This window comes from Bos indicus, chromosome 1, assembly GCF_029378745.1.
Source record: "Bos indicus isolate NIAB-ARS_2022 breed Sahiwal x Tharparkar chromosome 1, NIAB-ARS_B.indTharparkar_mat_pri_1.0, whole genome shotgun sequence".
Lineage (NCBI taxonomy): Eukaryota > Metazoa > Chordata > Mammalia > Artiodactyla > Bovidae > Bos > Bos indicus.
This window is the reverse complement of record NC_091760.1, coordinates 157,695,155-157,707,962: the sequence shown is the minus strand read 5'-3', so window position 1 is coordinate 157,707,962 and position 12,808 is coordinate 157,695,155. Positions and strand designations below refer to the sequence as shown.

The window sequence follows — 12,808 nt, the reverse complement described above, 5'->3', positions numbered from 1 at the left end:
TCTGTGTATAGTAGCAAATAGAGTTTTACTTCTTTTCTGATTTGGGTTTCTTTTATTTCCTTTTCCTCTCTGATTGCTATGGCCAGGACTTCCAAAAGTACATTGAATAATCATGACGAGAATGGGCAGCCTGTCTCGTTCCCGATATTAAGAGGAAATGCTTTCAGTTTCTCACTGTTGAGAATAACGTTTACTGTGGGTTTGTTGTCTGTGGCCTTTATTGTGTTGAGGTATGTTCCTTCTAAGCCTGCTTTCTGGAGAGTTTTTTATCGTAAATAGGTTGCCATTTCCTCCTCCAGGGGCTCTTTTTTCCCCACCCAGGGATTGAACCTGCATCTCCTACATTACAGGAGCCCTGATCCTGTCAGAGTATTGTTGGATTCTGTTTGCTAGAATCTTGTTGAGGATTTTTGCATCTATGTTCATCAGTGATATTGGCCTGTGATTTTCTTTTTTTGTGTATCTTTGTCTGATTTTGGTGTCAGGGTAAGGGTGGCCTTGTAGAATGAGTTTGGGAGTTTTCCTTCCTCTGCAGATTTTGGATGCATCTAAGGTGTGTAATCACATGGCTTCAGTCCCTGTGTTTGTCTGATTTTTGGAAGCGTACTCAATAAAACTTGTTCTTGTTTTTGTAGGTGTACTACCTGAAGCTCCCCAGTCGCCTCATTTTAGCCTGAAGGATATCACTAATGTCCCTTTGTATCCTGTGATGAAAACCAGAAAGCTTTCTCTTTCTCCAAAAAAGAATGTAGAAAGCCCACCAGTGTCTTTACGTAAACGTAGGTGCACAGCCGCCGTCGTGAACTATAAGGAACCCACGCTCGCTTCGTAAGTATTTGGCTTGTGGGAATTCACTTTTAATGACACCCCTGGGAGAGTAAGGTTACAGAGCTTCATTAAAGGGTGAGCCTTATTTGAAATACACTGTTTTGATGAAAAACTGAAGTGAGAATATTAACAATGGCATGATCTACAATAAACTTAAACTGAAGAGTAAGTTAGTATTGGGATGCTTATCCTCATGCTTAAGAGTTCTCTCTGCTCTTACAGGAAACTGAGGAGAGGGGACCCTTTCACGGATTTGTGTTTCTTGAATTCGCCTATTTTCAAGCAGAAAAAAGATTCCAGACACTGTTCTAAAAAAAAAATGTGAAGCAAGTACAATGAAGCCTGTGTTAGATGCTATTGAAATTCATCCTGCACCCGCTTCTGTGGCGCCAAGAGGGAATCTGTAAAAGTACTCGAATGGTTGAACTGTTGCCATAGAATATTCTCTTGACAAGTCTATAGATCATGAACATGTCTTCAAAACTGTACTTCAAAAGTGATGTGTCTTCCTAAACCTTTGATACACTTGGTTTATTTTTCTTCTAGCTTTAAGTAATTGGACTGAAGCACTATCGTAGTTTAGATTTTTTTATATTGCCAAAAACTTAATTGATGTATCTTATACCAACATTGGGAAATTAATCATGTTTCTCCAAATTAAGATGTTTTCGTTATAAGGCATCTTTTTTTCCCTTAAGTGGGTAGTACTATGACTGAATGAATTTTTGAAGACAGACTGAAGACCTTTTGAAACTCTTTGTACAGTGTTTGAATAAAACGAATCCTTGTCGTTCACAGTAGAGTATACACTGAGCTGCTTGTGGGTTCCTTATACCATCGCTGTATTTGATTTTTTCGGACAAAATGTGTTTGAGATCGTGATTAGAGAACTGGAGGTTGCTTAGGCTCAGGGACTGGGCAAGTGACTGCCTCTAAACCCACAATGCCACGTGCCCGTTGTTGAAAGTGATGCGTTAGCAAAATCACAGATTATTGCGTCACGGCCTGTCAGAATAGTTCCTTGTTTAGTCAAAAATGCCAGATGTTAAGTGTGTGAAAGCCAAGACCTTTTTTGTGCATTTGATCAAATTCCTAAGTCCATGGCCGAGGGACACTCCAGCGGCAGAAGTGAGGCGTGCTCAGACCTGAAGCCACGAATTCACTCGAGTCAGGGACTCAGGTGATGTGAAGCCAGCTTGCGACCCAGCCACCCTGGGACCCCAATGTGGAGAGTAGATGGCGGCCCGAGCTGGAGTGGGTCTGGCCTGGTTTAACTGCTCCAGCTGCCCGGGGAGGACCAGCTGGCTTGGGGTCTCTGCCTCTGCCTGTAGATCCTGGTGTGACTTCATTTTCTCAAGGTTCCTAATTAGAGAATAGAATCTACCTTTCTAAGAAAAAAGTAAATTCAATAAGAGTTCAGTTCTGAGAGTTTGAAGCCCATACTTTTATATACTTCTATAAATTTTGATTCGTGTTTAGAGAGCAATAAAGTTTGTATAAGACAGTGAGTTTGTTTTTTTCCAGTCTTTAAATACAGAGGTATCCTGTCTCTCCGGTCGTCTCTGTCTCAGCCGTCACGGCTCTCATCCTCCCTGGATGTTTCTCCCCCAAACCTTGGCTTTCCCCGTGGTCGTCGCTTCTGTCACAGTGCCATCCTCACGTGTCTCTTCTCTTTCCTCTTCTCACGGGAGCCTCCCTGTCCCGGGAGCAGTGTCTGTGTCCCAGCTGCCTCTTCCAACCCTGACCTCAAGCTCTCTCCTGCACCTCCACGCCCACCTGCGCTCCTTGAGAGTCAGCCCAGACTTTCCTGCCCCTGATGGAATCATGGGTTCACATGCCCTACTCTCCCATCACAGTCTTACTTTTCCAGTTTGTTTATTCAGCTGCTGCCCTTCCACCTGCTGTTTGAATTCATTCAAACTCTAGGATGGCTGTCTTAGGATTCAGTACAATTTTTAAAGCTTAACTTCTCAGTCACAGCTGCTGCATTGCAAGTGCTCAGGAGCCACAAGTCTAGTGGTTACCACGCTGGGGACCACGCAGACGCAGTCCACTCCGGTCACTCCAGAAGGTCCTGCCGGGCTGATGGCTCTTCTAGGCTAGCAGTGTGCAGCCTGCAGGTCCAAGTATAACTTGTTTCTGTCTTAGTAATAATGCATTCAGTGAAAAAGAATCTGTTTTGTAAAGTGTATTTTTCTTTAAATCAAAAAATAATGTTTTAACACAGTCTGCTTTTGCATGGTCTGCCAGGTAAAGATGCTTTTTTGTCTTTAAATCAAAAACTTACTGTTGATTTATTTTATCCCTTAAGCTTGCAAAGTCTAAAATATTTACTCTCAAGCCCTTTACCCCAAAAGCTTGCCAAGTCCTGCTCTTCGCCATTGACTGCCTTTACTGTTTATCACTTTATGGATCTTTCTCTTCTGACGCTTTTGATCTACCTTTATCCTCACCTTCCCTTCATCTCCAAACTCGATTATTCTGAATTTGGTTTACTTTACTTCTGGCTGGGTCTCCGTTGCCGCACGCGGACCTTCTCTGCGGTTTCTCTGCTCGGGTGCGGTGCGCGGGTGTTCACAGCAGCGGCCCCTCTCACTGCCGAGCACAGGCTCTCGGTGTGCGGGCCTCGGCAGTCGCAGCACACCGGCTCAGTGTTGGCGGCTCGCTGGCTCTAGGGCCCGTGGGCTCCAGTGGTGGTGGGACACAGGCTTAGTTGCTCCTCGGCATGCGGAACCTTCCTGGACCAGGGGTCGAACCTGTATCCCCTGCATTGGCAGGCGGGTTCTTATCCACTGCATCACCAGGGAAATCCTGTACTTCTGTAGTTTCTGTTTTTTACTATTTCTTTATTCTTGTTGTAGTGTTTATCCGTAGACTATTAAAACTGCTTTGTATTTTAACATTTTTAGATGAATGTTATGTTGTATACATCTTTTAATAACAACTTTTTACTCAGCACTGTTTTTAGACTTGTCCATGTTGACAGATGTAACTTATTTTGCTTGGTGTACAAAATTTTATTATATAAACCAGACTTCCTCTTCTTTTCAGAAATAATTGGCTTCCACTTTGTCATTATTATAAATTAGTGCTTCACTGAATATTCTGTGTTCTCATATGTATAAATAAGTTTCCAGGGAGTTAGTACCTAAGAGTAGGGTTGCTCTTCTCCTGATAAAACGAGTATGTCATTTTCCAAACAATTTTTTAAAATTTAAATATGTGTTTACTCTTTGTAGTATACTTGATTTACAATGTTTCGTTCGTTTCTGGTAAGTATACAGCAAAGTCATTCACTTATATATAGCCTATAGTGGAGACTCTTCTCAAGGGTTATTGTAAAGCACTGACTCGACGTCCCTGTGCTACACCATAGGTCCTTGTTTATTCCATATACAGTGCGTGTCTGTTGGTCTCAAACTTATCCTCCGTCCCTCACCTTTCCCTTTTAGTCCGTAAGTTTGTTTTCTTTGAGCCTATTTCTGTTTTGTAAATAAGCTCACTTGTGCCACTTTTTAAATATTTACTTATTTGGCTGTCCCAGGTCTTGGCTGCAGCACACAGGACCTCCTCCTAACAGACTTTTCAGTCGCAGCACGTAAGACCCTGTTCCCTGATCAGGGGTCAGACCCAGGCCGCCTGCGTTGGGAGCATGGAGTCTTGGCCACTGGACCACAGGGGGAGCCCCGTATCGTTTTTTGGATCCCACCTGCAAGTGGCGTCGTGTGGTGTCTGTGCTGCTCTGTCTGACCCCCTGAGCACGGTCATCTCTAGGTCCATCCATGTTGCTGCAGGTGGCACCCTTTTGCTCTTTTTACAGCTGAGTGAGAACTGTTAAGATACTGTTTTTGAAGTACAAGTTGTTTTCCTAGGTAGGTTTATTCCTAGGTATGCTATTCTTTTTTATATAGTTGTAAATTAGATTGTCCCCTTAATTTCTTTCTGATAATTTGTTGTTTATAGAAATATAACAGATTTCTAATATGTTAATTTTTGTATCCTGCAACTTTACCAAGTTCATTGATGAGCTATAGTAGTTCTCTCATGGCACGTTAGGCGTTCTTTGTTTAATATCATGGCATCTGCAAACAGTGACAGTCTTCTTCCTTTTGCAGTTGGATTCTTTCTTTTTCCCCCTGGTTGCTTCGCCTCAGGCTTCCTAAACTACATTAAATACAAGTGGCAAGAGGACTTCCCTGATGGTCCAGCGGCTAAGACTGTTCCCAGTGTAGGGGACAGGCCCTGGCCAGTGAAGTTCCACATGCCAGCTGGTGCAGCCCCCAAAACAGTGGCAAGAGGGGGCATCCTTGCTTCTGATGTTGGAGAGAAGGCTTTCAGCTCTTCACCATTTGAGTACGTAAGTGGCTGCGACTGTCATATATGGCCTCTGGTATGTTGAGGTAGGTTCCCTCTATGCCCACTTTCTGGAGAGTTTCTATCATAAATGGGTGTTGGATTTTGTCAAATGCTTTTTCTGTGTTTTTTGTTTGTGAGTGAAACAGCAGCTGGTCATGTTCAGGGGATTCCTTCATATGTAATTCATTGCTTTTCCCTTGCTGCTTTTAGCACCTTATCTGTATTTTTAATTCTTACCGTTTTGATTACAATGTGTCTTGGTGTGTTCCTTTTCGGTTTGTCCTGCATCAGACTCTGCACTCCTGGATTTGGTTCACTATTTCCTTTCCCAGGTTAGGAAAGTTTTCATTTTTCAGTTACTCTCTCTTCAAATATTTTCTCCACGTTTTGATGAGAAATTTTTGACATACTCCTTTCCTGATTTGGAACCAGTTTGTTGTTCCATGTCTGGTTGTAACTGTTGCTTCCTGACCTGCATACAGGTTTCACAGAAGGGCAGGTAAGTTACCCCGGTATTCCCATCTTTTGAAGAATTTTCCATAGTTTGTCGTGATCTACACAGTCAATGGCTTTGATGTAATAAATAAAGCAGATGTTTTTATGGAACTCTCTTGCTTTTTTGATGATGCAACGGATGTTGACAATTTGATTTCTGGTTCCTCTGCCTTTTATAAATCCAGCTTGAACATCTAGAAGTTGACAGTTCACGTATTGATGAAGCCTGGCTTGGAGAATTTCGAGATTAATTTACTAGCATGTGAGATGAGTGCAATCGTGCGGTAGTTTGAACATTCTTTGAGATAGTCATTCCAATAGAATGGAATGAAAATTGACCTTTTCTAGTCCTGTGGCCACTGCTGAGTTTTCCAAATTTGCTGGCATATTGAGTACAGCACTTTCACAGCATCATCTTTCAGGATTTGAAATAGCTCAACTGGAATTCCATCACCTCCACTAGCTTTGTTTGTAGTGATGCTTCCTAAGGCATAGCCAAAGATAAGTAAATTACAAAAGAAAAAAAACATAAAGATCTCCTGTAAGCCCTCCCAAGAATAGAGTCTGTTTCCCCCAGCCTTGTGGAACTCTTGCAATCAAGACCTGCTGCTCTTCAAAACCAAATGCTCTGGGGGCTCGTCTTCCTAGTGCCAGAGCCCCAGACTGGGAACCTGACGTGGGGCTCAGAACTCTCAGTCCTGTGGGAGAGCTTCTGTGATAGAATTATTCTCTAGTCTGTGGGTCACCCACCCAGGGCATGTCAGATTTGATTGTCTCACGAGACAGGTATGCCTTTTTGTGGTTCCTTCTTTATGTCTTTAGCTGTCGAAGCTGCTACCTTGAGGTTCCAGTCTTTTTCTTTGAGGTTATTCTGCAGATAGGTGTGATCGTGGCCTGCTTGTGACGGGTGAGCTCGGGGCCTTTCTCCTCCACCATCTTGGCCACTGTCCCTAATAGCAGTTTATAAGTTCCAGGCTCCCCCACCCGTGATCACTTGGTATTACTGAGCTTTTAAAGTAGCCACGCCAGTGAATGTGACACAGTTTCTTCCTAATTACTTATGAGATTTTCTTTCACTGAGTTCATCACTTGAGACAACTCGAGTGTCAGTGGTCATTCTCACCGCTTCTGTGCGTTGCTTATGCAACTGAAAGCTGCCTCCTGTTCTACTGGAGTGTCTTTTCCTTGATAAATAGTATGGGCTCTTTAATAGTCTAGGTTCTGTTCCTTGTCTTTATTTACATGGGTTATAACACTCTCTCCTCAGTTTTTATCTGTTTTTTTTTAACTTGATAAAAAAGATGTTTAGGTTTTAATTTCTTCAGTTTCACTACTTTGTGTAACACAAAGTATTTGTTCATTTCATCTAAGTTATCAAATACATGGGAATGATGTTTATAATAACCTCCTTATCCTTTTAACATCTTGCGTGAAAGAGCTCTAATTTTCCCTCTTTCATTCCTGATATTGGTAATAATTCGTAATTTTTCTTTTACGCACTGTGTTAGCTCCATCTCACAAATCTGAAGTGTTGTATTTTCACTTTCATTTAGTTCAGTATATGCTCTAATTTTGTTTGTGACTTTTGGTCATTTTTTTGTGCTTCATTTTGGGTATCTTCTATTGCTGCATCTTCAAGTTTACTTGTATTTTCTGCTGTGTCAAATCTTTCATTGATCCCACCCATTGAATGGGAAATGATTCACACTGTATGGTTTTCACCTTTAGAAGCTCCATGTGGGTCTCCTTTATATGCACTCCCTTTTATTCCTCGGTATATTCATGGTTTCTTTATGTCCTTAAGCATCTTTATGTTTAAATGCCATGCTAACACCCTTCTCTGCTAATTTCTGGGTCGGTTTTATTGGCAAATTTCTCTTAGTTATGTACCACAGTTTCCGGCTTCATATATCTTAATTTTTTTTATTGGATATTGTACATTGGGAATTTAACATCCGTATAGTGAAGTGAAGTCACTCAGTTGTGTCCGACTCTTTGCGACCCCATGGACAGTAGCCTACCAAGCTCCACCATCCATGGGATTCTCCAGGCAAAGATACTGGAGTGCGCTGCCATTTCCTTCTCCAGGGGATCTTCCCAACCCAGGGATCGAACCCGGGTCTCCTACATTGCAGACAGATGCTTTACTGTCTGAGCTACCAGGGAAGCCATAAGCTATATTTTATTATAGGTCTTCAAACAGAGTTTTGAACTTTGTTGGGCAATTAAATTTCTTGGAGATCAGCTTGATCCCTCATGAGCTTGGTTTTAGGCTTTGTGGGCAGGTCTAGGATACCTTTTCCTCTAGGCTCCTTTAGCCCCAGTAGTAAATGCGAAGCATCTAAGGTCTCCACTGCTTGTCTCGTGTATCTGTTAGTGATCAGATCTGTCCCTTCTGGCTGCTGAGTGCACGAGTGGCTCCCACCCCATGTAAATTCTGACAGTGATTTGGCTTACATGATTGTTCTGTGCCCTGCAGCTGTTCTTTCCCTGGCTTCATGAAGTTTCATCCCACACACGGCAGATTAGTATTCAACTGAGATTCAGGGATCCCTGAGCAGAATTCTGGAACCTTTCCCCTGCATGGCTCCTTCCTCTCCAACACTTTGTTTGCAAGTTCTTCTTCCTTGAAACTTCCTTCTCTGTCTCCTTAACCCAGTGATCACACTGGACTCTGGACTCCCTCTCCTTTCCTAGGGAAACTCTGGGGAAGAACTATGGGATGAAAATAGGGTTCACTCTCCTCATTTCCTTCTGTCTAGGATCATAAACCTGTAATACCTATTGCCCACTTTATAAAAGTGGTTATTACATTAAGCCCAGTTCTCTCATTTACAGTGGGTCAAGAAGTCCTGCAGCTGATACGCATTCATGGGAACAAGTGGAGCATAATTCACCATGCTTGGGATTCAACTGATTATAAATATTCATGCCTTTCATTGTAAGAAAAATTCTTAGTTCATTAAAAATTACCTTTTCCTCATTCTCTCCTAACTTCTGATAATTATTAGGCTTTAACTAATACTCAGCATCAACTGTCAGCAGCAGCAGGCACGGTTCTTGGCGTTCAGAAGAGTTCAGTGAGCAAATGCTCAGCTCTGATGCAATTCACATTGTTGGGTCTGTCCTGTGCCTCTTTCCTATTTTCATCTCTTTAGCTGTGTTCTTTCTATAAAATTTCTTCGGCTCTGTGTTCTAGTTCACTCTATTCTTGGCTGTATCCTAGTCTGTTTAGCCAGCCCCTTATGTTTCCTTCTTCTAACAACCATAAACATGCGTTTTCTTTCAGAGTATGGTTTTCTCACATTAGGTGGCTAAACCTGATATTTGATCATCTGACTTTTGAATATGATTTGGTCACGCATATTTCCCAGCTTTTTGTGAGCTCATCTTTCAGTGCAATTTTTTTTTTTTTTTTTTTTTTTGAGGAAAATTTATGGACTTAGGTTGTCCAATACTGCAAAGGAACCTGGAATGTTAGGTTCATGAATCAAGGTAAATGAGAAGTGGTCAAACCAGAGATGGCAAGAGTGAACATCGACATTTAAGGAATCAGCTAACATGGACCAGAATGGGAAAGTTTAATTCAGATGACTATTATATCTACTACTGTGGGCAAGAATCCCTTAGAAAAAATGGAGTAGTCCTCATAGTCAACAAAAGACTCTGAAATGCAGTACCTGGATGCAATCTCAAAAACAACAGAATGATCTCTGTTCATTTCCAAGGCAAACCGTTCAATATCACAGTAATCCAAGTCTATGCCCCAACCAGTAATGCTGAAAAAGCAGAAGTTGAATGGTTCTCTGAAGAACTACAAGACTTTATAGAACTAATACCCAAAAAAGATGTCCTTTTCATCATAGGGGACTGGAATGCAAAAGTAGAAAGTCAAGAGATACCTGGAGTAACAAGCAAGTTTAGCCTTTGGGTACAAAATGAAGCAGGGCAAAGGCTAATAGAGTTTTGCCAAGAGAACGCGCTGGTCATAGCAAACACCTTCTTCCAACAACACAAGAGAAGACTCTACACATGGACATCACCAGATGGCCAACACCAAAATCAGACTGATTATATTCTTTGCAGCCAAAGATGGAGAAGCTCCATACAGTCAGCAAAAACAAGACCAGGACCTGACTATGTCTCAGATCATGAACTCCTTATTGCAAAATAAAATTGAAGAAAGTAGGGAAAACCACTAGACCATTCAGGTATGACCTAAATCAAATCCCTTATGATTATACAGTGGAAGTGAGAAATAGATTTAAGACCTAGATCTCATTGACAGAGTGCCTGATGAACTATGGACGGAGGTTCATGACTATACAGGAGGCAGTGATCAAGTCCATCCCCAAGAAAAAGAAATGCAAAAAAGTAAAATGGTTGTCTGAGGAGGCCTTACAAATAGCTGAGAAGAGAAGACAAATGAAAGGCAAAGGAGAAGAGGAAAGATATTCCCATTTAAATGCAGAGTGCCAAAGAATAGCAAGGAGAGATAAGAAAGCCTTCCTCAGTCATCAGTGCAAAGAAATAGAGGAAAACAACAGAATGGGAAAGACTAGAGACCTCTTCAAGAAAATTAGAGATACCAAGGGAACATTTCATGCAAAGAAGGGCTCAATAAAGGACAGAAATGATATGGACCTAACAGAAGCAGAAGATACTAAGAAGAGGTAGCAAGAATACACAGAAGAACTGTACAAAAAAGAGCTTAATGACCCAGATAACCACGATGGTGTGATCACTCACCTAGAGCCAGACATCGTGGAATGTGAAGTCAAGTGGGCCTTAGGAAGCATCACTACGAACACAGCTAGTGGAGGTGATGGAATTCCAGTTGAGCTATTTCAAATCCTGAAAGAGGAAGCTGTGAAAGTGCTGCACTCAATATGCCAGCAAATTTGGAAAACTCAGCAGTGGCCACAGGACTGGAAAGGGTCAGTTTTCATTCCAATGCCAAAGAAAAGCAATGCCAAAGAATGCTCAAACTACCACACAACTGTACTCATCTCACACGCTAGTAAAGTAATGCTCAAAATTCTCCAAGCCAGGCTTCAGCAATATGTGAACTGTGAAATTCCAGATGTTCAAGCTGGATTTAGAAAAGGCAGAGGAACCAAAGATCAAATTGCCAACATCTACTGGATCATTGAAAAAGCAAGAGAGTTCCAGAAAAACATCTGCTTTATTGACTACACCAAAGCCTTTGACTGTGAGAATCCCAACAAACTGTGGAAAATTCTTCAAGAGATGGCAATAGCAGACACCTGACCTGCTTCCTGAGAAATCTATGCATGTCAAGAAATAACAGAACTGGACATGGAACAACAGACTGGTTGTAAATCGGGAAAGGAGTACATCAAGACTGTATATTATCACCCTGCTTATTTAACTTCTATGCAGAGTACATCATGAGAAACGCTGGGCTGGATGAAGCACAAGCTGGAATCAAGATTGCCGGGAGAAATATCAATAACCTCAGATATGCAGATGACACCACCCTTATGGCAGAAAGTGAAGAGGAACTAAAAAGCCTCTTGATGAAAGTGAAAGTGGAGAGTGAAAAAGTTGGCTTAAAGCTCAACATTCAGAAAACGAAGATCATGGCATCTGGTCCCATCACTTCATGGGAAATAGATGGGGAAACAGTGGAAACAGTGTCAGACTTTATTTTTGGGGGCTCCAAAATCACTGCAGATGGTGACTGCAGCCATGAAATTAAAAGACACTTACTCCTTGGAAGAAAAGCTGTGATCAACCTAGATAGCATATTAAAAAGCAGAGACATTATTTGCCAACAAAGGTCCGTCTAGTCAAGGCTATGGTTTTTCCAGTGGTCATGTATGGATATGAGAGTTGGACTATAAAGAAAGCAGAGTGCCAAAGAATTGATGCTTTTGAACTGTGGTGTTGGAGAAGACTCTTGAGAGTCCCTTGGACTGCAAGGAGATCCAACCAGTCCATCCTAAAGGAAATCAACCCTGAATATTCACTGGAAGGACTGATGCTGAAGCTGCAACTCCAATACTTTGGCCACCTAATGTGAAGAACTGCCTCATTGGAAAAGACCCTAATGGTGGAAAGATTGAAGGCAGGAGGAGAAGGGGACGACGGGATGAGATGGTTGGATGGCATCACCAACTTGATGGGCATGTGTTTGAGCAAGCTTCGGGAGTTGGTGATGAACAGGGAAGCCTGGTGTGGTGCGGTCCATGGGGTCATGACTGAGCGACTGAACTGATCAGAGGAGACAGCACCAAAAAGATATTGCTATGGTTTATGTCAATGATTATTCTATATTTTGCTCTAGGAGTTTTATAGTATCCAGTCTTACATTTGTCTTTAATCCATTTTAGTTTTCTGTGTGGTTTAGAGAATGTTCTAGTTTCTTTTTTTTTTTTTTTTGCAAGTAGCAGTCCAGTTTTTACAGCACTACTCATCGAAGATGTCTTTTCTCCAGTGTGTATTCTTGCCTACCCTGTTGTGGATTAGTTGACCATAGAGTAATGGGTTTACTTCTGGCTTTCTGTCCTGTTCCATGTAACTGTATCTGTTTTTGTGCCAGTTCCCCACTGTTGTGATTTCTGTTGTTGTTGTTGCTTAGTCACTACGTCCTGTCTGACTCTTCTGCAACCCCATGCAGTGCAGCCCACCAGGTTCCTCTGTCCATGGGACTTCCCAGGCAAGAATACTGGAGTGGGGTGCCATTTCCTACTCCAGGGCATCTTCTTGACCCAGGGGTCAAACCCATGTGTACCATGTCTCCTGCGTTGGCAGGCAGATTCTTTACCACTGCACCACCTGTGGGGCTTCTGTGTGCGCGATTTTCAGATTTTCTTTCATCACAGATTGTCACGAGTTATTGAACAGTGTCCTGTGTTGTACACTAGGTCCGCGTTTATTTTATACGCATCAGTGTGTCTGCTAATCCCAAACTCCTGATTCCTCTCTCCTCATCCTTAACCCTTTAGAACCATGTTTGTTTTCTGTGCGTGTTTCTGTTTTGTAAATAAGTTCACTTTTTTTTAGATTCCACATATAAGCAATTCATATGCTTGTCTTTTTCTATCAACTTGTGTGTTGGCGGAAGCCCCCCTTTGCGCCCCCTCTGCAAGCTGCCTCTCTCCCG

At 42.1% G+C, this 12,808-nt stretch overlaps 1 protein-coding gene across 1 annotated transcript in view; it reads left to right on the top strand.

The window, feature by feature from the left end:
- Nucleotides 1-12,133, top strand: part of SGO1 (shugoshin 1) — a 28,107-nt gene extending 15,974 nt beyond the window's left edge. The window contains exons 7-8 of the mRNA XM_019964717.2: nucleotides 636-828; nucleotides 1,051-12,133. Coding sequence (XP_019820276.2) covers nucleotides 636-828; nucleotides 1,051-1,153 — 296 coding nt within the window. The 3' untranslated portion in view covers nucleotides 1,154-12,133. The remainder of the gene's footprint in view (nucleotides 1-635; nucleotides 829-1,050) is intronic.
- Nucleotides 12,134-12,808: the final 675 nt, after the last annotated feature.